The sequence below is a fragment of the Anguilla anguilla genome, chromosome 11, assembly GCF_013347855.1.
Source record: "Anguilla anguilla isolate fAngAng1 chromosome 11, fAngAng1.pri, whole genome shotgun sequence".
Classification (NCBI taxonomy): domain Eukaryota; kingdom Metazoa; phylum Chordata; class Actinopteri; order Anguilliformes; family Anguillidae; genus Anguilla; species Anguilla anguilla.
The window spans coordinates 36845765-36872779 of NC_049211.1; the positions used below are offsets into that span (position 1 = coordinate 36845765).

A 27015-nucleotide genomic window follows, 5' to 3' on the forward strand; every position below is an offset into this window, starting at 1 on the left:
TGTAGTTATCGACGGACTGTTCTTGCTGACATCATCTGATCATGTCTTGCAATACATTCTGTCACCTGAGGGAGAGGTGCTCTTCTGTTTTTCCTTACATATCGTACTAATGCATGAGCACTACGGTCATTGAGTGTGTGCTTTTGACCACAATTTACAACCCTATTTCCTGATGTCTTTCCCATAGATCTAATTTCAAATGTCACTGTTTCTATTGAAACACTAGCCAGTTGAGCAGTCATTGTGACTGAAGCTCCTCCCATCCGTGCCCCAATAATGAACCCTCCTGCAAAGTCACTCAGATCTTTTCCTCTCGTCATCTTGATCAAAAATCGAGATCAACTCAGCCTGTTCAGCATTTTTATACATGCTACTCAAATCCATTGGTTTTGATGAAAAAAGCTTGTAAGTGGTATTTACACAGCAAAACATAAGCAATTAAGCTTGATGGGCATCAGCTTGCTTTTCTGGAGGTTACAAAGGGTGTGCCACAAAATTCAATCTTGGGCCCTCTGTTATTCACATTTTTATAAATGACCTAGGACCACCAGTTACTAATAGTTCTGTTCATTATTATGCAGATGACGCTGTTGTTTATGCATCCACACCCTCAATTAATCCAGCTTTTAGTAAATTGCAGACTGATTTTTCTGCCATTCAAAATGCTGTCATCAGTCTTAAGCTTGTTCTAAACCCTAACACTAACTTTGTGCTCATTAGTACATCTAAATAGAAAAACTAAATTGGTTTCTATATACTCACCAAAGATGATGTAGAAAATTCAAAGGGTCCAATGTTATAAATATTTGAGTATCTGGTTAGACAAAAATGCGTTGTATAAGGTACACGTCGACAAACTGTTAAATAAAACTGAAATGCAAATTAGGTTTTCTCTATAGAAATAAGCAATGTCTGACCATTAAAGCCATATTTTAAATTGTTCAGGCAACATTTGTATCACCTTCAGACTATGGTGGCATTTTTATATGCATCCAACAGCACCTACTGTATCTCTCGATGCAGTTTACCATAGTACCTTCAGCTTCACTGCTGGGGATGATTTTAGATCACAGAAGGTAGGGTGACCTTCACTTAATATCATCACTTTTATTATCATTTCTGTTATTATATCTGTTATTCCGTGAAGTCATGGAGCCATTGTAAAAGAGAGCTCTGTTCTTAACTGGCCTTCCCTGTTTAAATAAAGGTAATCAATTGATTGGTCCAGGTAAGTGAGTATGCTTGTGAATAGCACACCTGAGACAAATATGTTGTCTCTGTGAAAGGGAACTATCATTTTATAAAATAATTTAATGCACACATAAATAATGTAAGCCATGTGGTTCATGCATTTTAAAATGTTACATTTTCAGCAGAACATGGATAAACATAAGAAGAAACATGAATTTAATTTTTTTTTTAATCGAACGACCGAAAAACTAAGACCCCTCTGACACTTGGGCATGCACAATGCTTCCAGCTCAGAACACAGTCTAGCCAAATAACATCACACAAAAACTAGGCAAGCTATTCAAAAAATGAAATCCCATTTTTAAGACTGTACAATGACCTAAACTAAACTCTTTTAAAACTGTATGAACACATATTCCATAAAATACTCTCACTTGCATATGATATTTTATTCAAGGCATTTATTCTTATGTGTGATTTGAGGATAACATTGGTTTGTATATAGCCGACATACAACTAACTAACATTTGTAGTTGGACCATTGGAAATATTTAAATGAATATTTGCTTTTGGTGGCCTTATTTATAAAAATGCATTTCATAAAATAACTATTTTTGGGTCAGGGTTAGGGCCTATGGTGCAGACGACCTGAAACGGGCATACAGCTTCGTTTTTGATAGAGCGGGTAATCAAATACATTTTTAAGGGTAAGCAGGGTAGCTCGGTCCTGGTTTCGCGGGCATGATGGCGCAGTTTGCTCCTCCCATCAAATACGCGCGTGTAATTCCCGGGAAACCCCACGAGACATGGTGGGCGCGAGATAGAAACTGTAGCGCGAGACCTGCATGTTGCTACAACAATATCATTTTTGTTTGCAGAAAACCAAAAATATATAGACCCATATATCGCAGAAGCGAACGACTACCGTAATAGTTGTTTTGACTCTGGACTTCTATGAACTGAGCTGACGCGGTAGACGCGTAGCCTACGCTATATTCTGGATTTTGTCGGGTACCTCGGGACTGCGGCGGTGAAATGTCCTGGTGGCCTCGCGGGTAAGTGATCAGAACTCCGAACACTTACATCGCAGTATTCCGCGGAAAACAGCGCAAATTTAAATACAATGTACGGACATGTTACGGTTATAACCGGTTATCTCGTTACTTGCGCGTGAAATGAATTCGGATTCAGTGCCTAGCCAGGCAACTTACTGAGGTTAGTTAAAGTTGTAACTTGGGCTAAACCTTGCAAGCATAGAGTAATTTAGCTGAAGTGACTCGGAGTTGTTTATAACCGAACACGGTTAGTCGTCGATCGAAGCGAGCAGTTGGCGAATTAACACTCGTGCAAATGTACATCTAGCTAGTGGTGAAATGTTTTACCGACCACTTGGCTTCCTACAAAGTAGATGTTGCATTTTGATGTAAAATCAAGTAGTGAACGATTAATTGCTTAACAGCGAATGGTACGACCGCAGGGCAGTTGCAAGCAAGGAATTGCTTTGGTAGTATTTTCAGGTTGCAATCAGGAAAGCTATCTAGTTAGCAAAACGGGGAAAGTGTGTTCGTTCGTGAAACATTGTGGAAACTGTGGACATGTCCGTTTTCGATGTTAAAATGCTATCGAGAGGTATTAACTGGCATTGGATATATTTACTTGACGTTCGCTGGATTGTGTTTTTAACGAGCGGTTGAGCTGCCGTTTTATGGCTCAGATGTTCAGTTTCTTACTGTGTAACGTTAGTTTTTAGCTTGTGTCGCTAGCTGGAAGAAGTGTGCATTCCCAAGTGGGGGAGGGGTCTTGGTTTTAGTTTTTAGTCGTTAGATTCATGTTTCTTCTTGGTGTTCTATTTCGAATATAGTGTTTTAGATAGAAATGCATTAATCACACGTCTGACACTATTTATTTATTTATTTAGCCAAAGTTGGAATTTTAGCCATATTGTTATGATAAGTTTTTTGAGCCAAGTAGTTACCGGTATATAGACTAGTGTAGCTACCTATATTCTAGTACTAGAAATGGTAAGGGACCATGTCATGCTTCCTAACCAGTGGTTAATCTATCATGGTTGTATATGTGTGTTTTAATTATTAATGTATATTTTATTTTACTTTGAAAAAAGAAAGAATTTTAACCTTGGATGCACAATGCATTGCCAGCTATGAACATGGAATACTTGTGGATTTCACTTCATTGATTGGTTCAGTATTTAAGATATTTCATTTGGATTTGGATTTATTGATACAGATCAACAAATCAAGTGGGTCATTTGCTGTTGAAATCGTTTCTCATCAAGTAAAAACAAACGACAACAAAAAACAGTTGATACTTTATCTCTGCTGTTTCCATATATTCATGCTTCAGCCATAATATACATGCTCCATAACAGAAATGAGGGAAAATGCTAAATATAAAAACAAAATTTTATATAACTGAATTTATTTATAATGGCCATCACAGCAGTACCTTCAGCAGGGATATTAAATCATGCACACACATCTTCAGCAGAAATATGAAATCATGCACACACATCTTCAGCTGGGATATTAAAGCATGCACACACATCTTCAGCTGGGATATTAAATCATGCACACACCTCTTCAGCTGGGATATTAAATCATGCACACACCTCTTCAGCTGGGATATTAAATCATGCACACACCTCTTCAGCTGGGATATTAAATCATGCACACACATCTTCATCTGGGATATTAAAGCATGCACACACATCTTCATTAGGGATATTAAATCATGCACACACATCTTCAGCAGGGATATTAAATCATGCGCACACATCTTCAGCTGGGATATTAAATCATGCACACCGCTGTGTTGTGCTGGTATAGTGTTGATCCCTGGTGTTGAGCTGATGTGTTGTGCTAGTATAGTGTTGAGTTGCTGTGTTGTGCTGGTATAGTGTTGAGCCCTGGTGTTGAGCTACTGTGTTGTGCTGGTATTGTGTTGAGCTGCTGTGTTGTGCTGGTATAGTGTTGATCCCTGGTGTTGAGCTGATGTGTTGTGCTAGTATAGTGTTGAGTTGCTGTGTTGAGCCCTGGTGTTGAGCTACTGTGTTGTGTTGGTATTGTGTTGTGCTGGTATAGTGTTGAGCCCTGGTGTTGAGCTGCTGTGTTTAGCTGCTGTGTTGTGCTGGGATAGTGTTGAGCCCTGGTGTGGAGCTCCTGTGTTTAGCTGCTGTGTTGTGCTGGGATAGTGTTGAGCCCTGGTGTGGAGCTCCTGTGTTGTGCTGGTATAGTGTTGAGCCCTGGGGTTGAGCTGTTGTGTTTAGCTGCTGTGTTGTGCTGGTATAGTGTTGAGCCCTGGTGTTGAGCCGCTGTGTTGTGCTGGTATAGTGTTGAGCCCTGGTGTTGAGCTGCTGTGTTGTGCTAGTATAGTGTTGAGTTGCTGTGTTGTGCTGGTATAGTATTGAGCCCTGTTGTTGAGCTGCTGTGTTGTGCTGGTATAGTGTTGAGCCCTGGTGTTGAGCTCCTGTGTTGTGCTGGTATAGTGTTGAGCCCTGGGGTTGAGCTGTTGTGTTGAGCTGGTATAGTGTTGAGCCCTGGTGTTGAGCTCCTGTGTTGTGCTGGTATAGTGTTGAGCCCTGGGGTTGAGCTGTTGTGTTGAGCTGGTATAGTGTTGAGCCCTGGTGTTGAGCTGCTGTGTTGTGCTGGTATAGTGTTGAGGCCTGGGGTTGAGCTGTTGTGTTTAGCTGCTGTGTTGTGCTGGTATAGTCTTGAGCCCTGTTGTTGAGCTGCTGTGTTGTGCTGGTATAGTGTTGAGCCCTGTTGTTGAGCTGCTGTGTTGTGCTGGTATAGTGTTGAGCTGCTGTGTTGAGCTGTTGTGTTGTTGCTCCAGGGAGGATGGTGAGGAGACGCTCTATCCAGACACCGACTCTGATGTGGCGGAACAGCGCGAGAGCGGGAAGGTCAGTGTCAAGTGGATGCGGGAGGAGGTGAGTGACACAGTGACCACAAAGTACTCCAAACCTGCCCCTACCAGCCATACCTCAAACAGCCCCGACTGGGCCACTCTACCCCAAACAGGGTTAGCTGTGTAACCGTGGTGCTGGGCGGTTGGGGATAGCTGTGTAACCGTGGTGCTGGGTGGTTAGGGTTATCTGTGTAACCGTGGTGCTGGGTGGTTGGGGTTAGCTGTGTAACCGTGGTGCTGGGCGGTTAGGGTTAGCTGTGTAACTGTGCTGCTGGGCGGTTAGGGTTAGCTGTGTAACCGTGGTGCTGGGCGGTTGGGGTTAGGGTTAGCTGTGTAACCGTGGTGCTGGGCGGTTGGGGTTAGGGTTAGCTGTGTAACCGTGGTGCTGGGCGGTTGGGGTTAGGGTTAGCTGTGTAACCGTGGTGCTGGGCGGTTGGGGTTAGCTGTGTAACTATAGTGCTGGGCGGTTGGGGTTAGCTGTGTAACTGTGGTGCTGGGCGGTTGGGGTTAGCTGTGTAACCGTGGTGCTGGGCGGTTGGGGTTAGCTGTGTAACCGTGGTGCTGGGCGGTTAGGGTTAGCTGTGTAACCGTGGTGCTGGGCGGTTGGGGTTAGGGTTAGCTGTGTAACCGTGGTGCTGGGCGGTTGGGGTTAGCTGTGTAACTGTAGTGCTGGGCGGTTGGGGTTAGCTGTGTAACTGTGGTGCTGGGCGGTTGGGGTTAGCTGTGTAACTGTGGTGCTGGGCGGTTGGGGTTAGGGTTAGCTGTGTAACCGTGGTGCTGGGCAGTTGGGGTTAGCTGTGTAACCGTGGTGCTGGGCGGTTAGGGTTAGCTGTGTAACCGTGGTGCTGGGCGGTTGGGGTTAGCTGTGTAACCGTGGTGCTGGGTGGTTAGGGTTAGGGTTAGCTGTGTAACCGTGGTGCTGGGCGGTTGGGGTTAGGGTTAGCTGTGTAATCGTGGTGCTGGGCGGTTGGGGTTAGGGTTAGCTGTGTAACCGTGGTGCTGGGCGGTTGGGGTTAGCTGTGTAACCGTGGTGCTGGGTGGTTGGGGTTAGCTGTGTAACCGTGGTGCTGGGTGGTTGGGGTTAGCTGTGTAACTGTAGTGCTGGGCGGTTGGGGTTAGCTGTGTAACTGTGCTGCTGGGCGGTTGGGGTTAGCTGTGTAACTGTGGTGCTGGGCGGTTGGGGTTGGGGTTAGCTGTGTAACCGTGGTGCTGGGCGGTTGGGGTTAGGGCTAGCTGTGTAGCCGTGGGATGTGCTTCTGCACGATGATGAACTTGGGCTTACCCTGCCGTCCCGAGCCTCCCTCTTTGGGTGGTGTTATCACCAGCTATTCACTGGACCGTTCCTGCCACAGCTGCCCCTGGGGTTGTGAGCCTGGCTGGATTTCGTTCTGGACCCCAGAAGAGCTGAAGAGTCCAGATCAGATGAAAGCAAAATTCAAAAACTGTATGTTGCCACTTACCTAGAGTACTGTCTATTCATCCAGATTATTTTTCTGAGATTTGACAAGTTTTCTAGATATCCACTGCAGCTCACCCTGGTACAACAGACCTGAATTTGACCAAGTTTTGTGGCCCTTAAAGCACCAGAAATTTACATTAGAAAACCCTGACGTCTCTTTCCAAATATAATGCCGCGGTTACTCACGAACATCCACAGATCTTAATTTGTGTATGGTTTCATCGAGAACTACTACTTCTACTGAAGTATGCCAACTGTTTATATCCGAGCAAAGTCTTGTGCCTGCAGACTAGTATGAAACTGTGGTTGTGATGTTGGTGGAATGTGACCGTTTGTTGTAGTTTTTATATAGCAACTTTTTAGCAACTTACTTTATTAAAACACATAATAGCATTGAAATTCATGGTTGAGATATTAGTGCAGTGTAATTTATGTAATTGAACAAAATGTGAAATTTGCTTAGGTTCTGCCAAAATCAAAGCATTGGAAGTCCCCAAACGCTCGAACCCATGGATCAAAAATGCTCACTTCCTGGTCTTAGGACTACAAGCTCTAGCACTCCACGGTGTGCTTTGGTGGAGACTGTGTAGATATACACAGTTGGCTTACTTTGGTAGAAGTAGGCCTAGTTCTTGATCAAGCTGCACAAATTAAGCTCTGTGGATGTTCATGGGTATCCATGGCGTTGTATTTGGAAAGAGTCATTGCTGTTGAGTTTTTCCAATGTATATTTTTGGCACGTAGAATGCCATAAATGTATGGCTGTGTTGAGGTCTGTTGTATTGCCGTGAGCTGCAGCGGGTATCTGGAAAACTGCTCAGATCTCAGTGAAACTCTCTGGATGGATAGATAGATAGTGGGTACGTGGGAACAGTGCATTTTTGGGTGAACTGCCCCTTTGAAGTTTGTTTCTGGTTGCAGTGCGAATTTTGCTCAGTGGTTACTTTTATCACCATTGTGCCAAGTTCACTTGGATGAACTCTGACCCTGTGAACCTGTGAAACCCCCCTGTACAAGAAGCTACTTTAAAATGAAGGAATTGTTGAGCCATGCTCTTTTTTGCACATCCCGTCCTTTTTGTACAATGAAGGGGCCGACGAGTCAGAGCAAACGAACCCCATCTTGGGTAGCGGTATGCTACCTCATAGGGCTTCATATTTTTCAGCTGATTACAGTACCAACTGTTTTAACATTATTTAGTGGTATTGTGACGCTAATGTGTTTGCTTGGTAAGCGAACTACATTGTCGGTATAATTACAAAATATTAGCTTTCTCCAGAATTAATAAACTGCTCATGTCTACCAACCCTTACAGTTTGTAGTTTTAGTTTTCATACTTTTGAGGTATCTAGTATGTAACAGTTGAATTGGGAATTCCAGCTTGATGCAGTTTAGCTGCAAAAATAAATAACAAGCACAGAACCGTCCAGACCCACGGCGCAACTGACTTCCGCAGACACATTTCGCGTGCGTGCGTGCGTGCGTGCAATTTGCCATGCATAGGCCACGGTGGCAGTCCCTGCGCGCCGTTGGAAAAAATTAGCTGTATGTTGTTAGTGTGCTAGTCGATGTTAGCATACTAGTGAAGTTCATGTGTCTTTTAAAAAAAAATTTTTTACATGAGGTTATGAACTTTCAAACAGGGGCAGCTGTCAAAAGGGAATAGTTTACAGGTGTGGACTGTGGACCGCAGAATTAATACCTGCGTGTCCACTGCTATTAATGGAGTAATCAAATTATTCAAAATTCCTTGAGTGGTGACATTTCCTCCAATATGGCATTCCATTGTAGACTATGCAATCAATTCTACTAGATTCCACCTCTGATTGATTGGATGTTTATAGTCTGCCTGCCCGCCTGTGGGGGTACCCTGCCCGTGGTGGTGCCCTGCCCGTGGGGGTACCCTGCCCGTGGTGGTGCCCTGCCCGTGGGGGTACCCTGCCCGTGGTGGTGCCCTGCCCGTGGTGGTGCCCTGCCCGTGGGGGTACCCTGCCCTCCCCTGCCTGTGGGAGTGCTCTGCCTGCCCATGGGTGCCTTTCTCTCATACAGTCACAGCTCAGCTGGTGGGCAGAAGAGGTCTCCCAGTTCGAGTGGCTGCTTGACTGGGGCCTCCCAGTTCGAGTGGCTGTGCTGCAGTGGGAGTCAGGCCTAAGAACACAACTGGACATTCCAGACTAGGGGAACAAATAAACACTGGGATCAGAAATAGGCTTCAGATAAGTTCATTTGTATTGGTATGTTTCGGGTATGGTTTGTTTTTTTTTTGGAATGCTTAATAATATTTATCAGTCCTCATTACATGTCACTCACAGATGGTCTTACGTCTTACGCAGAACCAAAGTAGAGGCCACCAGTGTTGGTCTCAGCGATACGCAAGTGTGATGTCATCAGGAAGGCACCGACGGCCCATTGATAATCAATAAGTGCATCACGCACGTGCCGCTTTTCTCACGTCCCTGTGTTCATTCAGTGTGGCCGCTGCAGCTGATGATATTCACAGGCTTTCTTCCATTCATTTTCAGGATGAGAACCTGAAGATTTTGGTTCAGAATCTGGGGCAGAGTGACTGGAAGGCCATCGCCAGCTTCTTCCCGGTGAGCGAGGGGTAACGCATGGTCTGGGTGAAGCTGAGCGCTGGAGCGCGTCCGCGGGGCCGTTTCCCAGCAGGCCCTGGGCCTAGCTGCCACTGCTCTACACATTCAGGTTAAGAGGAGCCATTTTAGTTTGGTTTGGTTAATGACCACTGCTTTAAGGGCTGTGCGCAGGTCCCTCAGTTTGGGCTGAATACTTGAGAAAGTGAGATTTTCTTCCGTTTGGAATGGCCAGTTGTGCTGGTCAGAGCTCATAGCTGCAGCCTCTGTTATCAATGCAGGGGGGTGTAGACAGGCGTGTGTTCTTGTGTGATGTCAGTGCTAGGTGTTGGTCTAGCTCAGGTGCTGACTGGCTCGTGTTGGTCTAGCTCAGTTGCTGACTGGCTGGTGTTGGTCTAGCTCAGATGCTGACTGGCTGGTGTTGGTCTAGCTTAGATGCTGAGTGGCTGGTGTTGGTCTAGCTCAGGTGCTGACTGGCTGGTGTTGGTCTAGCTCAGATGCTGACTGGCTGGTGTTGGTCTAGCTTAGATGCTGAGTGGCTGGTGTTGGTCTAGCTCAGGTGCTGACTGGCTGGTGTTGGTCTAGCTCAGGTGCTGACTGTGTTGTGCTCTTTCCTGGCTGGTGTTGGTCTACCTCAGGTGCTGACTGTGTTGTGCTCTTTCCTGGCTGGTGTTGGTCTAGCTCAGATGTTGACTGTGTTGTAATGCTCATTCCTGGCTGGTGTTGGTCTAGCTCAGATGTTGACTGTGTTGTCCTGGCTGGTGTTGGTCTAGCTCAGGTGCTGACTGGCTGGTGTTGGTCTAGCTCAGATTCTGACTGGCTGGTGTTGGTCTAGCTTAGATGCTGAGTGGCTGGTGTTGGTCTAGCTCAGGTGCTGACTGTGTTGTGCTCTTTCCTGGCTGGTGTTGGTCTACCTCAGGTGCTGACTGTGTTGTGCTCTTTCCTGGCTGGTGTTGGTCTAGCTCAGATGTTGACTGTGTTGTAATGCTCATTCCTGGCTGGTGTTGGTCTAGCTCAGATGCTGACTGTGCTGTAATGCTCTTTCCTGCAGGGTCGCACAGAGTACCAGTGCCAGTACCGTTGGGCCAGATTCCTGAACCCAGATCTGGTCAAGGGGCCCTGGACCAAGGAGGAGGATGAGAAGGTGAGCTGCACTGTGACTGCGTGGCCCAAACCACGGCTGGAAAATCCAGGTTCAGGAAGTAAAATTCCTCCCCCGTGTTTTGTTCCTGTCCCCAGGATTTGCTAATTAATTTGGATTTGCACAGTTATTGTGTCGCTCCCTGCTTGCCGCGCTGACTTGCGGGAGGCCTGGCCTGGGTCAGAGCGGTTGGTGTGACTCCCGCCCCCCCCCCCCCTCAGCCTCGCCCGCCTCGCCCCCCTCCAGGTGATCGAGCTGGTGAGCGTGTACGGCACCAAGCAGTGGAGCATGGTGGCCCGGCACCTGAAGGGCCGCCAGGGCAAGCAGTGCCGCGAGCGCTGGCACAACCACCTCAACCCCGACGTGAAGAAGTCCTCCTGGACCGCCGAGGAGGACCTCATCATCTACAAGGCCCACTGCGTCCTGGGAAACCGCTGGGCCGAGATCGCCAAGCTGCTGCCCGGCAGGTGGAGTCCCCCCGGCACACCGGCACGTTCACCGGACACTCGCTTCACCGGTGTCATTTCTTTGTTTCTGCGCTCTTTTACATAGCTGAAGCAGTTCAGCTTAGTGGTACAAGGGCTTGCTCCGGGGCTACAATGGTAGTGCCCCACCTGGAAATGGAACCTGTAGCCCTGAGCTACAGAAAAAAGACAGGGTGCTTTTGGTTTGGTGTATTGTTTCGTTAATTTACCAAAAATATATATATTTTTTGTGACGTTTGTTGGCTTTTGATGAATCTATATATTTTTGACAGATTGCAATTAAAAATGGGTGATTAGAAAAATGTTTGTTCCTGCATTGTTTCATCATTGATTTTTCGTGAGTTAAGTGTATATTAGAATATATAGACGTGTAAGCAAAAATTCACACTTTTAGTCAGAGAGAGAGGTGCAGTCTGCTGTTTTGGCTTCTCACGCCCTTTAACTGCCTGTGCTGCTGTTGAACTGAACGTCTTCATTCGATCGTTTTCACTGCTTACCGACTGCAACAAAGCCGGCAGAACAGCAGGGCCAGCCAGTTGGTTTCATTCCGCAGTCTGTTAGCATTAATACATTCATGGCGTGCCAAAGAAAAACATTTCTGTTTTCGTGTTTTGTTCTCCCCACGTTTCCAGTTGCATTTTTACAAAAGCCTCACAGAGGGTCGAGCTCCGGTTGTGAAGTGAACTGCAGGCCTTGTGTGAGGGGAAGTGGTCAGGGTTTAAAGCAGGCGTGGGACTGGCCACAGGCCATTCTTCAACATTTAGAAACAAACGTAATTGGAAAATGTAAATTATTAAATATTTTTTTATAATTTTTTTTTACATTTTTCTAAAATAATTGCCATTGTAACAGTAAGTCAAAGCCTGTATGCTATCCTACATGTATAATATCCCATCCCTACCCACCCCCTCAAACAGGCTTCAGGCACAAAAGTTTTTTTCGAGAGTAAGGGTATTTGAGTTATACCTTTTATCCGCTTCTTACCTTTTATGAAAATGTTGAAGTGTCACACCTGTAGTCTGAAGTGAAGGGGCCAGGGGTTAAAGCTGCATTCTGTTGACTGACAGAACGGACAACTCTGTGAAGAACCACTGGAACTCCACCATTAAGCGCAGGGTGGAGCTGGGCTGCTACGCTAAAGACGAAAACGTGCCTTTGGCTGTGGCGTCGCTGCTGGAACAGGGCGAAGTCACCACCTACCACGACACTGACACACAGGTGAGCTCCACCTACCACAGCACCCACACACAGGTGAGCTACACCTACCACAGCACCCACACACAGGTGAGCTACACCTACCACAGCACCCACACACAGGTGAGCTACACCTACCACAGCACCCACACACAGGTGAGCTACACCTACCACAGCACCCACACACAGGTGAGCTGCCCCTACCACGACACTGACACACAGGTGAGCTACACCTACCACAGCACCCACACACAGGTGAGCTACACCTACCACAGCACCCACACACAGGTGAGCTCCACCTACCACGACACTGACACACAGGTGAGCTGCACCTACCACGACACTGACACACAGGTGAGCTCCACCTACCACGACACTGACACACAGGTGAGCTCCACCTACCACGACACTGACACACAGGTGAGCTACACCTACCACAGCACCCACACACAGGTGAGCTACACCTACCACAGCACCCACACACAGGTGAGCTACACCTACCACAGCACCCACACACAGGTGAGTTACACCTACCACAGCACCCACACACAGGTGAGCTACACCTACCACAGCACCCACACACAGGTGAGCTGCCCCTACCACGACACTGACACACAGGTGAGCTACACCTACCACAGCACCCACACACAGGTGAGCTGCACCTACCACGACACTGACACACAGGTGAGCTACACATACCACAGCACCCACACACAGGTGAGCTACACCTACCACAGCACCCACACACAGGTGAGCTACGCCTACCACGACACTGACACACAGGTGAGCTACACCTACCACAGCACCCACACACAGGTGAGCTACACCTACCACAGCACCCACGCACTGGTGAGCTCCACCTACCACGACACTGACACACAGGTGAGCTACGCCTACCACAGCACCCACACACAGGTGAGCTCCACCTACCACAGCACCCACACACAGGTGAGCTACACCTACCACGACACTGACACACAGGTGAGCTACACATACCACAGCACCCACACACAGGTGAGCTACACCTACCACAGCACCCACACACAGGTGAGCTACGCCTACCACGACACTGACACACAGGTGAGCTACACCTACCACAGCACCCACACACAGGTGAGCTACACCTACCACAGCACCCACGCACTGGTGAGCTCCACCTACCACGACACTGACACACAGGTGAGCTACACCTACCACAGCACCCACACACAGGTGAGCTACACCTACCACAGCACCCACACACAGGTGAGCTGCACCTACCACAGCACCCACACACAGGTGAGCTACACCTACCACAGCACCCACACACAGGTGAGCTGCACCTACCACGACACTGACACACAGGTGAGCTACACCTACCACAGCACCCACACACAGGTGAGCTACACCTACCACAGCACCCACACACAGGTGAGCTCCACCTACCACGACACTGACACACAGGTGAGCTACACCTACCACAGCACCCACACACAGGTGAGCTACACCTACCACGACACTGACACACAGGTGAGCTACACCTACCACGACACTGACACACAGGTGAGCTACACCTACCATAGCACCCACACACAGGTGAGCTCCACCTACCACAGCACCCACGCACTGGTGAGCTCCACCTACCACGACACTGACACACAGGTGAGCTACACCTACCACAGCACCCACGCACTGGTGAGCTCCACCTACCACGACACTGACACACAGGTGAGCTACACCTACCACAGCACCCACACACAGGTGAGCTACACCTACCACAGCACCCACACACAGGTGAGCTGCACCTACCACAGCACCCACACACAGGTGAGCTACACCTACCACAGCACCCACACACAGGTGAGCTGCACCTACCACGACACTGACACACAGGTGAGCTACACCTACCACAGCACCCACACACAGGTGAGCTACACCTACCACAGCACCCACACACAGGTGAGCTCCACCTACCACGACACTGACACACAGGTGAGCTACACCTACCACAGCACCCACACACAGGTGAGCTACACCTACCACGACACTGACACACAGGTGAGCTACACCTACCACGACACTGACACACAGGTGAGCTACACCTACCATAGCACCCACACACAGGTGAGCTACACCTACCACAGCACCCACACACAGGTGAGCTACGCCTACCACGACACTGACACACAGGTGAGCTACACCTACCACAGCACCCACACACAGGTGAGCTACACCTACCACAGCACCCACGCACTGGTGAGCTCCACCTACCACGACACTGACACACAGGTGAGCTACACCTACCACAGCACCCACACACAGGTGAGCTACACCTACCACAGCACCCACACACAGGTGAGCTCCACCTACCACGACACTGACACACAGGTGAGCTACACCTACCACAGCACCCACACACAGGTGAGCTACACCTACCACAGCACCCACGCACTGGTGAGCTACACCTACCACAGCACCCACACACAGGTGAGCTACACCTACCACAGCACCCACGCACTGGTGAGCTACACCTACCACAGCACCCACACACAGGTGAGCTCCACAACAACACTGACACACAGGTGAGCTAAACCTACCACAGCACCCACACACAGGTGAGCTACACCTACCACAGCACCCACACACAGGTGAGCTACACCTACCACAGCACCCACACACAGGTGAGCTACACCTACCACAGCACCCACACACAGGTGAGCTACACCTACCACGACACTGACACACAGGTGAGCTCCACCACAACACTGGCACACAGATGCGCTACACCTACCACAGCACCCACACACAGGTGAGCTCCACCTCCAACAGCACCCACACACAGGTGCGCTACACCTACCACAGCACCCACACACAGGTGCGCTACACCTACCACAACACTGACACACAGATGCGCTACACCTACCACAGCACCCACACACAGGTGCGCTACACCTACCACAGCACCCACACACAGGTGAGCTACACCTACCACAGCACCCACACACAGGTGAGCTACACCTACCACAACACTGACACACAGGTGAGCTGCGCTTTCCATTTGAAAACATTTTTCTACGATTGTTTCTGTCCGTGTAAGACACGAGAGAATAAGAACCTGTATATGTGTGAGTGTTGCTATGACGATCGGCATAACCCATAGAGAACCTATGAGTGCATGTTACTATGGTGATAGATGTTCTGTTATTTTGTTTCTTTATTTCTGACCTTGTATGAATCAGACAATGTATGAATAGTTGAGAGGTGAGACAAAATGGACAATATCAACTAGATGATAACTCCTATGACCACGCTGTTTTCTTCAATCTTGTTAGCCGACAGACTTTGCGCTACTGACAGTTGCTATATCTCGCAGTGTTAGGCAGGAATTGGAGTTCTGAAGTGTCACTATTCATGGGGCGTGCTGCGCAATGATACTGACAACTTGAAATACATCTTCCATAATGCAGCTAATTGTCTGTCTTGGAGGAGAAATTACATTGAACTTTGAGTCCTGCAGATTTAACATTACATAAAACTCAATTGAACAAAACAACTTGTTTCACTGGTGTGATAGGAATATTTTTTATGTTGGCACAGTACATGTTTAAAATCACATATAGGACAGTATTGTCCCACTTTACAGCCCTGCTTGAAGGGATGTGTGCCCCTGTGTTACCGCGAGGTTTGTCTCTTGTACTAAACCGTTTTATGCCGTTGGGGCTTCACCTGGTTATTTTATCATGCTTCCAGGTAGAATTCCAGTGTGATGTTGTCTTGGACACGGACCCAGAACCAGATTTTATCGAGCAGGTGGGTTTTTGTGTGCCCTGCAAACTTTTTACACCTGTGTAACAAACTGGCTGTATGGCCAGGTGCTGAACCACTTTAAGATGGCCGCTGGAGCTATGGAAACGAGTCCCTCGGGCAGTGTAATTACATAATATCTGCTAGACTGCAGTTTGAAGAATTATTCAGCCCTACGGATGGCTGAGACTCCAGGCAGCTGCACACAAAGCATGTCCTGCGGTGTGCCGAGGCTGTTTGCAATTCCCGTTGGTTGAAAACAGTTGGCAGGGGGAGGCCTGTATCCCAGCATGTGTATCCTGTATTCAGAACAGTCCCATCACCCTGTGCAGGGGCCACTGCTGGCTTTAATTGGCCAGAGATGCGGTCTAGTCCTGGAATGTGGGGTCATAGGCTGATGATGATGGGTAGTAGTTCAGGGATGAGGTGTAGTTAGGGTAAAGGTGAGGTGTAGTAGGCTGAGGATGATGTGTAGTAGGTCAAGCATGATGTTTTAGGAGCTATAGTTTCTTGCAGCAATCAAGGCATGTATAAGGCAGATAACCATTCAGTTTGCCTATATTCCTTGGGAGGTGCATGGTCTCGTCGGTAACACAGGTATTCACTGCATGGGTACATGATCTTGACAGATTCAAAATGTAAAATGGTACCCTAAGCTGAGTTTAAGGAGATGGTGTTTGCATTTTATTCTAAGGCATCACCTTGTACTCATCATAGAAGGTTTGGTGTAAATAAGCTGCATTCATACACATTTGCAAGCTTTCATGTGCAGTTTTCTTGCACTCATAATAAAGATGGTGATCTCTCCCCATTCCTTTTTCTCCTGTATAGACGAGACACACGAGGGATTCAATGGGACAGAAGGCAAGGCCCAAGTTGAAAAAGAATCCGTTTTCCTCTAAACTGAAGGCCGTTGTCTTGCCGTCGCCTCCTGTGGTCAAAGAGGCTAGCAGCCCACCTGCTAGCAGCAGCACTCCCACCTCCACCTGCAGTTCTGCTCCAGGCTCCGCCTCCAGCTCCCAGCAGGCTCGGCAGAAGAGCGTCACGGAGGCCATGTTGAGGATGCTTGCGGAGGACATGCTGCCGCTCAGCTTCGTGGAAGGGTCGGGGTTCCGGAGCTTCATGTCGGTGGCGGTGCCGTGGTACCCCAGGCTGTCCCAGCGCACCGTGGGGCTGAAGCTGTACGACGAGGTGGAGAAGGTGGTGAAGCCCCACCTGATCCGAGAGCTGAAGCTCTGCATGGCTGTGGGCGGAGGGGACGCCGTGGTTCACGTCATCCTGGACCTGTGGGCCAGCCAGTACGCTGAGCCCGTCATCGCCGTGCAGCTGCACTTCATCGACCAGCACTGGAACATCCACCGCCCCACGGTGGCCTTCCGCCACCTGAGCCGCAAGAACGTCCCGGCGGCTGTGGCCCGGGAGCTGGAGGCGGTGCTGCTGAGCTACGGCCTCTTCCCCCACAACATCGGCTACATCGTCACCAACGAGGCCAAGAACACCATCGCCACCAACGACCTCTTCTGCAACTACAAGATCATGTGCTCCCCTCAGAAGAACGACCCGGACGAGGAAGAGCTGCTGGGTTTCCTCGGCGACTGCCTCCCCGCTGAAGACTTTTCGGAGATCCAGTTTGGCACGCGGGTCAGCTGCATCACCCACCTCCTGCAGCAGGTCATCAAGGAGGCGCTGAGGAACTCGCGCGTGGTGGAGAACCTGCTGTCGCAGGTGCAGAACGTGGTGGCCTTCTTTCGGCGCAGCGCGTACTGGAACGAGGTCCTGGGGAAGGAGTGTGGCCTGTCCCTGGCCTCGCCCCACAGCACCAGCAACTTCCGCTGGAACTCCACCTTTGTCTCGGTGCGCAGGATGGTGCAGGAGTCGGTTTGGGGCTCGGTGATGACTCTGCTGGCCCAGGCGCGCATCGAGGCTAAGGACTCGTCCAGCTCACCCCCCATGGTGCGGGCCAAGCGGGAGCAGGTGGTGGACATCATCGGCCTGCTGGAGCCCTTTGAGGAGGCCATCCAGGTGCTGCAGGGTGAGGGCGTCACTTTCTCGCTCGTCATCCCCTCGCTCATTGGCCTGGACAAAACGCTGGAGACCAGGTCCACCAATTACACGCACTTCTGCAAAGGTCTGCGGACTGGCCTTCACGCCCACTTCCAGCCCTTCATCCTACAAAGGGACCTGATCCTGGCCACCACTCTGGATCCCCGCTTCAAGCTCCAGCCCTTCCAGGATGCCAAGCAGGAGATGGACTGCGCCACCCTGGCTGCCCCTTCCAAATTCCAGGCCCGGACGGTGGTAGAGTCGGCCATGAGCGACTTGGATCACTGGAACGCCACGGATGAGGTCTGCATCAAGCAGGAAGACCTGGAGCACTCCCAGGATGACCCCGATCCAGCCCCCAGCTCCCTCTCCGCCAGCGGCAACATCAAGCGCAAGAAGATCTTCAGCTTCTTCCAGCCAGCGGCTAAGAGCTTGAAGCTGTCCGAGCTGGACCTGTACCTGGCCGAGCCGCTGCTGGACGGCGACAGCTCCACCCAGGCCTTCTGGAGAGAGGCCTTCCGCTTCCCGCAGCTCCAGAGCCTGTCCCGAAAGCTGCTGGTGGTTCCCGCCACCTCCGGGGGCTTCGACCGCCTCTTCCCCCTGGCCAGCTGCATCGTTCGGGCCCGGAGGAGCAAACTGCCCCCCCACACCACCGAGCGGCTCCTGCTCTACAGAGAGTCCCTCAAGCTCAAGGCAGGGAAGTAGCACAGCCTTGGCTTTCCCTCCGTACGCAGTGCACGCCGCCATCTCTCCTTAATGACAGTCCCTTCCCAAACTTCCTGTTGACTTCAGAATCATACCGTTTGCCCCATTTCGGTTTAAAAGTGACTCCAACCTCTGACTTGCAAGGTGCCCTTAAGGACAGCAGTGTGAGGGGTGTTGTGTTGTGACAGAGTCCCTACGTAAAGCAGATTTACCTCACGGGGAATTTAAAGGGCAACCGTCTCGCATTCCTTATTTTTCCATGAGGCTTGGCTGGCCGATAGTCCTAAAATGGCACCTTCTTGAATTCACTTGGATCTGTTTACAAAGGTGCGGTGGGGAAAAAACAAATGTTTTGTGTTTTGTATTATTATTTTTTTGATAATCAGCTGTTGTAAAAAAAGAAAAGAAAAAAATGCTGAATTTGTCAGGGCTGATGGTGTTTATTTTTCACTGTTTATATTCATGTTTTGTGGCTCATCTACTTTAACGCTGAAGGACCTTGATTATACCTTAATATATTCTATTAAAATACATTGGGCGGATATTGCAAAACTTCATGGACAAATACAGAAATAATTTCAACTTTCAGTATGTTTTAAAGAACTCTTTACTCTGAAGTACTCAATGCCCATATATTTACAACACTGTATTGCAGTATATTACATTTTCTGGATGTGGTTTTTACAGAAGTGAATCTTCATATGGATACCAGTTCAGTTTTTTATTTCTCTGTCCTTTTCCGTGCTCTAATCATGCTGTAATAGAAAACAGAAGGCAGTAAGGCTTGGAAGTGTCACTGTATAGGCTTGTATCGTGCTGTCATCTAATAAGACTACCTCACTTTATACTCTTTGGAATTTCTATTTTCTGTGACCGAAGATTTTGTTTCAGTTTTCTTATTGGCTCTGATTTCCAGAGTGCAGACTGGCATTACAAGGAATGCGTATGAATATGAAATGTGTATAAAAAACTTTTTAATTGGATGGGGAAAAAGACACGATTTTGGATTTGAGTAAAGATTAGGATTACTGGATTTTCCATCCAGCTGCCTGTTACTGTAGATCTTTTGGAGTTTGCCTGGTTTTATTTTAACGTGTGTCTGAGTGTAAAGAATCTTGCCAGAGATTCCCTTTTTTAAGTTGACTGAAACAATTCAACAGGCCAATGGGGAAATTGGAATTGACTCACAATAAAATCTTCTGCTGGCAATAGTCTGGATGACATTTAGAGAAGATCCACACTCAACATTTTGATTTAAGATAAAGCCTTAAGATTTCAGCCTTCATCAGGGAAACGGTGTTGTGTGCTGATGGAGTAGTATATACCCAACCCTAGCCTCACCGAATGTATGCAAGCAACCACCAATCAGAGCCTCTGTTGTCAAAGAGGCTGTTAAGAATACGTAACTCATAGTAGCAAATCCTTCTATTCACGTTTCAAATAGAACTTGATTGTGGCCTCATTTCGCTTTTCCAGGGGTTGAAACAGGAGCACCATCCATTTGGGATTAAAACTGACTTGACCCATACAGGTAGTCTGTCAGGTGTCCTGCCAAGGTTTTGCAAACAAGAAACAAGGCATTTGTAGACCAGACGATTACAGTGGACCAATCAAAACGGCAGTAAGGGTAATGCATGCGGATGTTTGGTGCTGATTACAGTGGACCAATCAAAGCGCCAGTGAAAATAATGCATGCGGATGTTTGGTTAGTGGAGTGAGAGAATGACGACACGTCCACGTGCTGTAGTGTGTTGGGTAGCCACAGAGTTTAGGGATGCCGTTAGCGCTTGGCTGTGGAATATGCTGCTTACTCCACACTCTGCAGCTTGCTGCTGCTTACCTGTTCCGCCCATTACATTACATTATTACATTACAGGCATTTAGCAGACGCTCTTATCCAGAGCGACTTACACAACTTTTTACATAGCATTTACATTGCATCCATTTATACAGCTGGATATATATACTGAAGCAATGCAGGTTAAGTACCTTGCTCAAGGGTACAACGGCAGTGTCCTTACCCGGGAATCGAACCGGCGATCTTTCGGTTACAAGCCCAGTTCCTTACCCACTGTGCCACACTCTGCCCCATTGGTTCGCCTTATTAATCATGGGGAAGGTATTTTGGCCACTTTTAATCTGAGTGCATTTCCCACCCGTTGTGTGCTGCATACATTGCTTGTTTATTGATTAGGTACTTTTCGAACCACGTCGTAGCAATGCGGTGATTATGTAGCGATTATTTGTGACTCCTATTTGTCATGTCAGTGTCGTGAAAAAGTACAGTTGAGGCCAAATGTTTACATAATCTAAGTTAAAGATATTCAAACTCAATTTTTCACAACTCTGCACATTTCATGTTACCATACATTTCTTTTGGCAAGTCAATTAGGACATGTACTTTGTTCACATCAGTGGTAATTTTAAAATGATAGATTAGAGACACATTTATTTCAGCTTTAATTCACTATATCAGAATTTCAGTGGGTCAGAAGTTTACATACACCAAATTGACTGTCTCTTTAAACAGTCCGAAAGATTCCAGAAATTGACGTAATGACTTTTTAGAAGCTTCTGATTGGCCAATTGTCAGTTCATTGGGATTTATTTGGCACCCGTGGCTGTATTTAATGGCTTACCTTCAGAGCAACTCAGCTAAGACCTCAGAAAAAAAATTGTGGACCTCCACAAGTTGGTTCTTCCTTAGGAGCAATTTCCAAACAACTGAAGGTACCACGAGCATCTGTACAAACAATTGTATGCAAATATAAAAATCTTGGGACGACACAGGGAGGCACAAATTAACTCCCAGGGCTGAAAGATTCAAAAGATTCAAGTCTGAAAGATTCAACTGAACCCCAAGACAACAACAAAGGAACTGGTGGAGGAGTTGGAGGCATCAGGTACCAAAGTATCTACCATTAAGAGAATCTTACATCGCCATGGCCTGAAAGGCTGTTGTGCAAGGAAGAAGCCCCTACTCCAAGACTGGCATAAGAAAGCCAGAATGAAGTTTGCAGGTGATCACCAGGACGAGGACCTAGCCTTTTGGAGGAGTGTTCTCTGGTCACTTTTAATCCGAAAAACACCATCTGTGAAGTATGGGGTTTGCAGCATCATGTTGTGGGGGTGTTTTGCTGGAAAATGGAATGGTGCACTTCCCTTTAGATGGCATAATGAGGAAGCAGGCTTATTTAGAAATACTGAAGCAACACCTCAAGACATCAGCTAGAAAGTCGCAACTGGGTCTTCCAGCAGGACAGTGATCCTAAGCATACCTCCAAAGTTCTAACAAAATGGCTTAGAGACAACAAAGTGAAAGTATGTGACCATCACAAAGTGGCCATCACAAAGCCCTGATCTGAATCCCATAGAATTTTTGTGGACTAAACTGAAAAAGCATGTCCGAGCAAGGTGGCCCACAAACCTGACTGAGTTACAACAGTTCTGCCAGGAGGAATGGGCAAAAGTTCCAGCCCAGCATTGTGAGAAGCTTGTGGAAGACTACCCCAAGCGTTTGATTCAAGTTGAGCAATTAAAAGGCAATGGCACCAAATACTAACAAAGTGTATGTAAACTGAAAACACGAACGAACCACACAGAGCAATAACAAAGCTGTAATAGAGAAATAAATCTTACATTAATTTCTCATTTTCATTGCATTTCAGAAACAAGGGGAACCTTGAAGCATTTAAGATTAATCATAGACTTTATTGAATATTTTTCTCTTTAGAATTTCCATAATTTTAGAATAGAATTTTCCATTTTGACACTTACTTTCCCACATTTACTGAACTACACCAACAATCACATCACACCAAAGATACATTTCTGTGTGTAAATAAATACAACATGATTTACAATATGTTTCATATATAATCATTTTTCATCAATTGTCTTGTGTGTTACCGATATGTTACACATTTCAGGCAAGCCTCAAACACTTTTGCATTAGTTTATGAGACGATGGATAAATACATGAAGTGTGTGCACACAAGACCAAAATTATAGCGGTGAAATACAGAAAAAGATTTTGTTTAGAAAATGATGCAATTAAACTTGAAATCAAAAAATCTTTAGTCAACAAAGAAGATGAAGTGAATTTGCCTGTATACATGCTACAGTGAATACTTGTGAATATATCTACCCACCATAAAAATACCTGTGCTACTACACCTTGAGATTCACCTTCCCAGCACTATCATTTTTTATGTAATTTATAATCAGCTGGATGAAGGGCAGTTACCAAACGTGCTGAATTTATTCAGTGCCATCTATTCTGAAAAAACACTTGTCCTTGCCTACTGTATTATTCACTGTTTTATATCATTGACATTTACCATATTTAAAAAAATAAGGATTGTATATGCTTTCATCTGTACTCAGTGCTGTGAAGGCTTCATTTTTATTTTGGTGATTGAGATGAAGATGCTCGTGCTTGAAAGTTGCACATGGGTACTGACATTCGTGCACCAGAGACTTCACCATGTGTAACTTCACAATGATGACAGAGTTCACCTTGTGAGGCTTCACCATGATGACAGAGTTCACCATGTGAGGCTTCAACATGATGATAACATGGGTTACTTGTCCATGTGAGACTTCAAACAAATAATGGTGATTTTCCAGTGCTCCATGCAGACTTGTCTTACCAAGGATTTTGTAAATTTTCCACCACAAAGTCCCAAGAATCACAGAAAACAGTCAAACAGATTTTTCTCTTCAAATAATGACAATAATTATTTGTTTACAGAGTGCAATATTTCCAGGCCCAAACACATTAGAGCATACCTCAAGAGATTAACAAACAGTAACTGAAAGTACACAGAATTAATAAAAACATACACACCGACAGTTCATTAACACACAAGCCGCAACGAGCACAGTTCAAGGAGGAAAAAAAGCTTCACTTACAATGTATCATTCATAACTCACCAGATGCACAAAACATATTTGGTTTAACAGTTTACAGGTTTTACACGGTTATGCACTATTTTCACAAAGAATCACTGATATTGCACAAAGAAGCTAATGCATGGTACGCAGAAGAGGCAAAGCTAAGGGCTAACAGGATGTGGCCAGATCAAGGATGTCTGAACTAATATAGCATCTTGCCATGTACCTAAGAGGGTTACAATGGCAGCAAGATGGATATTCTTTCATGGAAGACGGTTCAATGCTTTAGTGCAGAGTAGTTCAGCCATCGTATGAAATGTACACACTTTTAGGTTGCTCGTATTTGTGAGCAAACCTCAGCAGTGTTTGTTCCAGAGACTATCCTTCAAGTGTGAAAATCCAACAATTTTCCAGCACTTGATGTGATGTGGCTGCAAGTTGCCGTGGGATACGGAAACGTTTGCATTGCAGGGACATTTAAGCAAAACTTCAAAACGGGCTTCAGTGTTCATTCCATCTAGGACAGTGTAATACATAGTAGTGAAGTGGTCATATCTTCTCCAAAAACGGGAGAAAACAATCTATGCGCTACACTGACATTAGTGTGCCCTCCGGCTTACCGTAGAGGCTCCGTGCCTCCTGTGAGAGAAGCCCTGAGCCTTTTCACTGAGACACAACCACTGGGTCTGTAAGGCGTCATCTCCAGGAGAGGACAGAAGGAGGCAGTTTGACCAGCATATTTCCACAAACCACATGTAAAATAATGACCTATGTCTGATAACAAGGTTAAGAGCTCAGGTGTGTGTGTGAGTGTGCAGAAGCACCCTCTTTATTTTGTTGTAAAATGTTACTCAATTACACGTATGGGTGTAAAAAAAGCCCATGCTTCCACACTAGCATGTATCCGGCAGTGCAGTTATTTTTTGCTTTTTTTCATTTGAGATATCTTACCGAGTTAATCCCAATTCACGCTTATGTTGTGGAGTAAAATGCGATTTTGGACTGCCTTGTTATTTTTTTCAAGTAATTCATCTGCAGCAGACCAAGGTATGAAACAAGATACATTTTTCAGGAACAAAGTCAATGTCAGAGAAAAGACCACTTATAATTGAACAATGTGGATTAAAAAAATATTTTAAAAACTGTAATGCTAAATAGAAATTTGAGCCTCTTGCTAATGCTATCACTTGGAACGTACTCAGAATGTATATTTGCTTGGCTGTAAAAGAACTTGAAATGAGTTGGACGACACAGGTCTAAAGGACGGGGAGAACATTACACTTGCCTGGTTAAGGCTTTTTTTCACTAAAACAACCACTGAACATGCTGAAGAGGGAGAGAAGCATGTGCACGTGTGTGCAGGTGTCCTCCTAGGTCCTGTGTGTTTTCACAATGGAGACGATACAGGAGAGGTGTGTGTGTGTGTGTGTGTGTGTGTGTGTGGCAGGAACACAAACAGCCCGACCAGTAATTCAAACCGATCGTTCGTCCACTTTGTGTTGTTGAATAACAGCAATTTTTTTGTTGTTGTTGTTGTCCAAAATATATCATGTCCATAACTGAAGCGGAATGGACATTCCGTTGGTCCTACGGGTTTGGATCTTATTTTCCTGTGTGTGTGTGTGTGTGATGGGTAATGTGGGGCCTCAGTCGGAAAAGAGGCTGGCGAAGGATTTGCGCAGATTCCGGATGGTCTCGGCCTTCACCTCGTCTTGGCTAATGCTGGAACGCGGGACTGCCGTAGGGTCTGGAATGTTGAAGGCATTGGTAAGAGACTGGGATTTGCTACAAAGGGAGGAAAACGGCAATAGAGGAGAGGAAAAGACTATTAAAGTCATGCAGCAAACGTTGGGATGGAGATTGGCTCAAGTGCATGAAAGAAGAGCTATGTTTACTTTTACTTTAGGAGTTGCTTCCCTCATCTGTGCCAACAAATTTTCAACCTCCGTGTGTCTTTACATTTATCTTTTAAGAAGTTGGGACTAACTCTCGCACAGGAATAATTTCTGGTTCAGCTGTGTTTAAATCTCTTCGGGAGTTTGTGTTCTACCAACTGGGCAAAAATGTGCAAAGGTAGTTTATTATTTATTGTTTGTACTTTCAGAACAGACTGTAAGTGGCAGCACAACTTTGTACGCAACCATCTGCTGCAACAGCGTGCGCTCAATCTTTTCATCAGATTAGGAGTCAATGCCATTTCAGTTTTTTTGAGTCAGGAAATGATTTACTGAAAAATCCTTAGAACTTTAAGGGTGCTTTTCAGTTGATGGATTTTGTGGACTTTTCTGAATTGACTGAATTGAAATGGAATTGTCTCTAGCCCTGCAATTCTTAGATTTGCTGAGCAGTGAGCAGTGTTTCCACTAGAGATTTTTCACCCAGTTGTCCACAAATACACAATTAAAATGTTAAAAAGGTGTTACAAAATCACATACTTGGGGTGACATAGCTCAGGAGGTAAGAGCGGTTGTCTGGCAGTCTGAAGGTTTCCGGTTCAATCCCCGCCCTGGGCGTGTCGAAGTGTCCCTGAGCAAGACATCTAACCCCTAATTGCTCTCAACGAGCTGATTGGTACCTTGCATGGCAGCCTTTCACCGTTGGTGTGTGAGTGTGTGTGTGAATGGGTGAATGAGAGGCATCAATTGTAAAGCGCTTTGGATAAAAGCGCTATTTAAATGCAATCCATATACCATTCATATGCTGATAATGGGTCCCCCCTACACTCCACAGATCTCCATAAAACCGTGATTTGCAACCACGCAGTGAACTCACAAATGCATTGTTGTTTATGGAAAGGCCTACCCTAACCCTAGCCTTAACCCAAAGGGTGCATGTGTGTTTTAAAATAGGTGGAGTCTACCGTTCACTGTTATAAATCACAATTTAGTGGAGCTCCAGACCCACTGTACCCATTATCAGCACGTGTATGGTGGATTTCGTGACACCTTGTCACCATTTTAATGGGTGGATTGTTCAACTGTGGGGTGAATGGGGGGCTAACAGGAGGCCCAAGTGCAGCTGAGCACTGAACTGAAAACTACAAATACCATTACTCCACTGAACACTGGTGAGAACTACAAGTACCATTACTCCAGTGAACACTCTGGTGAAAAGTACAAGTACCATTACTCCACTGAACACTGTGGTGAAAACTACAAGTACCATTACTCCAGTGAACACTGTGGTGAAAACTACTAGTACCATTACTCCAGTGAACACTGCAGTGAAAACTACAAGTACCATTACTCCAGTGAACACTGTGGTGAAAACTACAAGTACCATTACTCCAGTGACAATTATGGTGTTGAGACCTATCTGGACGGGATTAGTTTTACTGGGAAATGAGGAGTAACACAGTCTGTGATAGAGTGCTGACTAATGCTTACTAATGTAGCAAAGTGAGTCATTCATTCCCAATTTCAACGGCAGGAAATTAACTCAAATATAGTTAGTCTCAAGCCCTATATAATTCATGCTTTCCGTTATACCTATCAGTACTATAGCTATCAGGGTTTTATTGAACTAACTTGTCACCTACATGTAGTCAAAAAAGACTATTTGTATAATTTAAACAGCAGGCTCTAATGACAAACATCCAGA

General features: G+C 46.6%; 2 protein-coding genes across 4 annotated transcripts in view; one reads left to right on the top strand and one right to left on the bottom strand.

Moving 5' to 3' along the window:
* Nucleotides 1-1960: 1960 nt before the first annotated feature.
* mybl2a (v-myb avian myeloblastosis viral oncogene homolog-like 2a) lies at nt 1961-19728 on the top strand. 2 transcript variants are annotated; one of them, XM_035380553.1, is made up of 8 exons: nt 1961-2246; nt 5044-5113; nt 9100-9171; nt 10220-10312; nt 10556-10776; nt 11862-12012; nt 15718-15777; nt 16603-19728. In XM_035380553.1, exons 1-8 carry the CDS (start codon nt 2227-2229, stop codon nt 18517-18519), a joined length of 2604 nt encoding a protein of 867 aa, XP_035236444.1. In that variant the 5' UTR covers nt 1961-2226; the 3' UTR covers nt 18520-19728. The 2 variants fall into 2 exon arrangements, with proteins under 2 accessions (XP_035236444.1, XP_035236443.1); XM_035380552.1 differs by having other exon boundaries at nt 1962-2246; nt 5044-5140.
* A 2481-nt stretch (nt 19729-22209) lies between these two features.
* Nucleotides 22210-27015, bottom strand: part of syn1 (synapsin I) — a 35138-nt gene continuing 30332 nt past the window's right edge. The window contains exon 13 of one of the 2 annotated variants that reach the window (XM_035383253.1): nt 22210-25200. In XM_035383253.1, the coding sequence (XP_035239144.1) occupies nt 25062-25200 (139 nt within the window). In that variant the 3' untranslated portion in view covers nt 22210-25061. The remainder of the gene's footprint in view (nt 25201-27015) is intronic. The other variant, XM_035383254.1, reaches the window with a different exon arrangement.

Bases quoted from the DNA above. Each gene is read 5' to 3' on its own strand.
- mybl2a (XM_035380552.1), top strand. From the start codon at position 2,227: ATGTCCTGGTGGCCTCGCGG. The intron at 5,141-9,099 runs GTGAGTGACACA...ATTCATTTTCAG, and splicing joins TCAAGTGGATGCGGGAGGAG to GATGAGAACCTGAAGATTTT. The intron at 10,777-11,861 runs GTGGAGTCCCCC...GTTGACTGACAG, and splicing joins GCCAAGCTGCTGCCCGGCAG to AACGGACAACTCTGTGAAGA.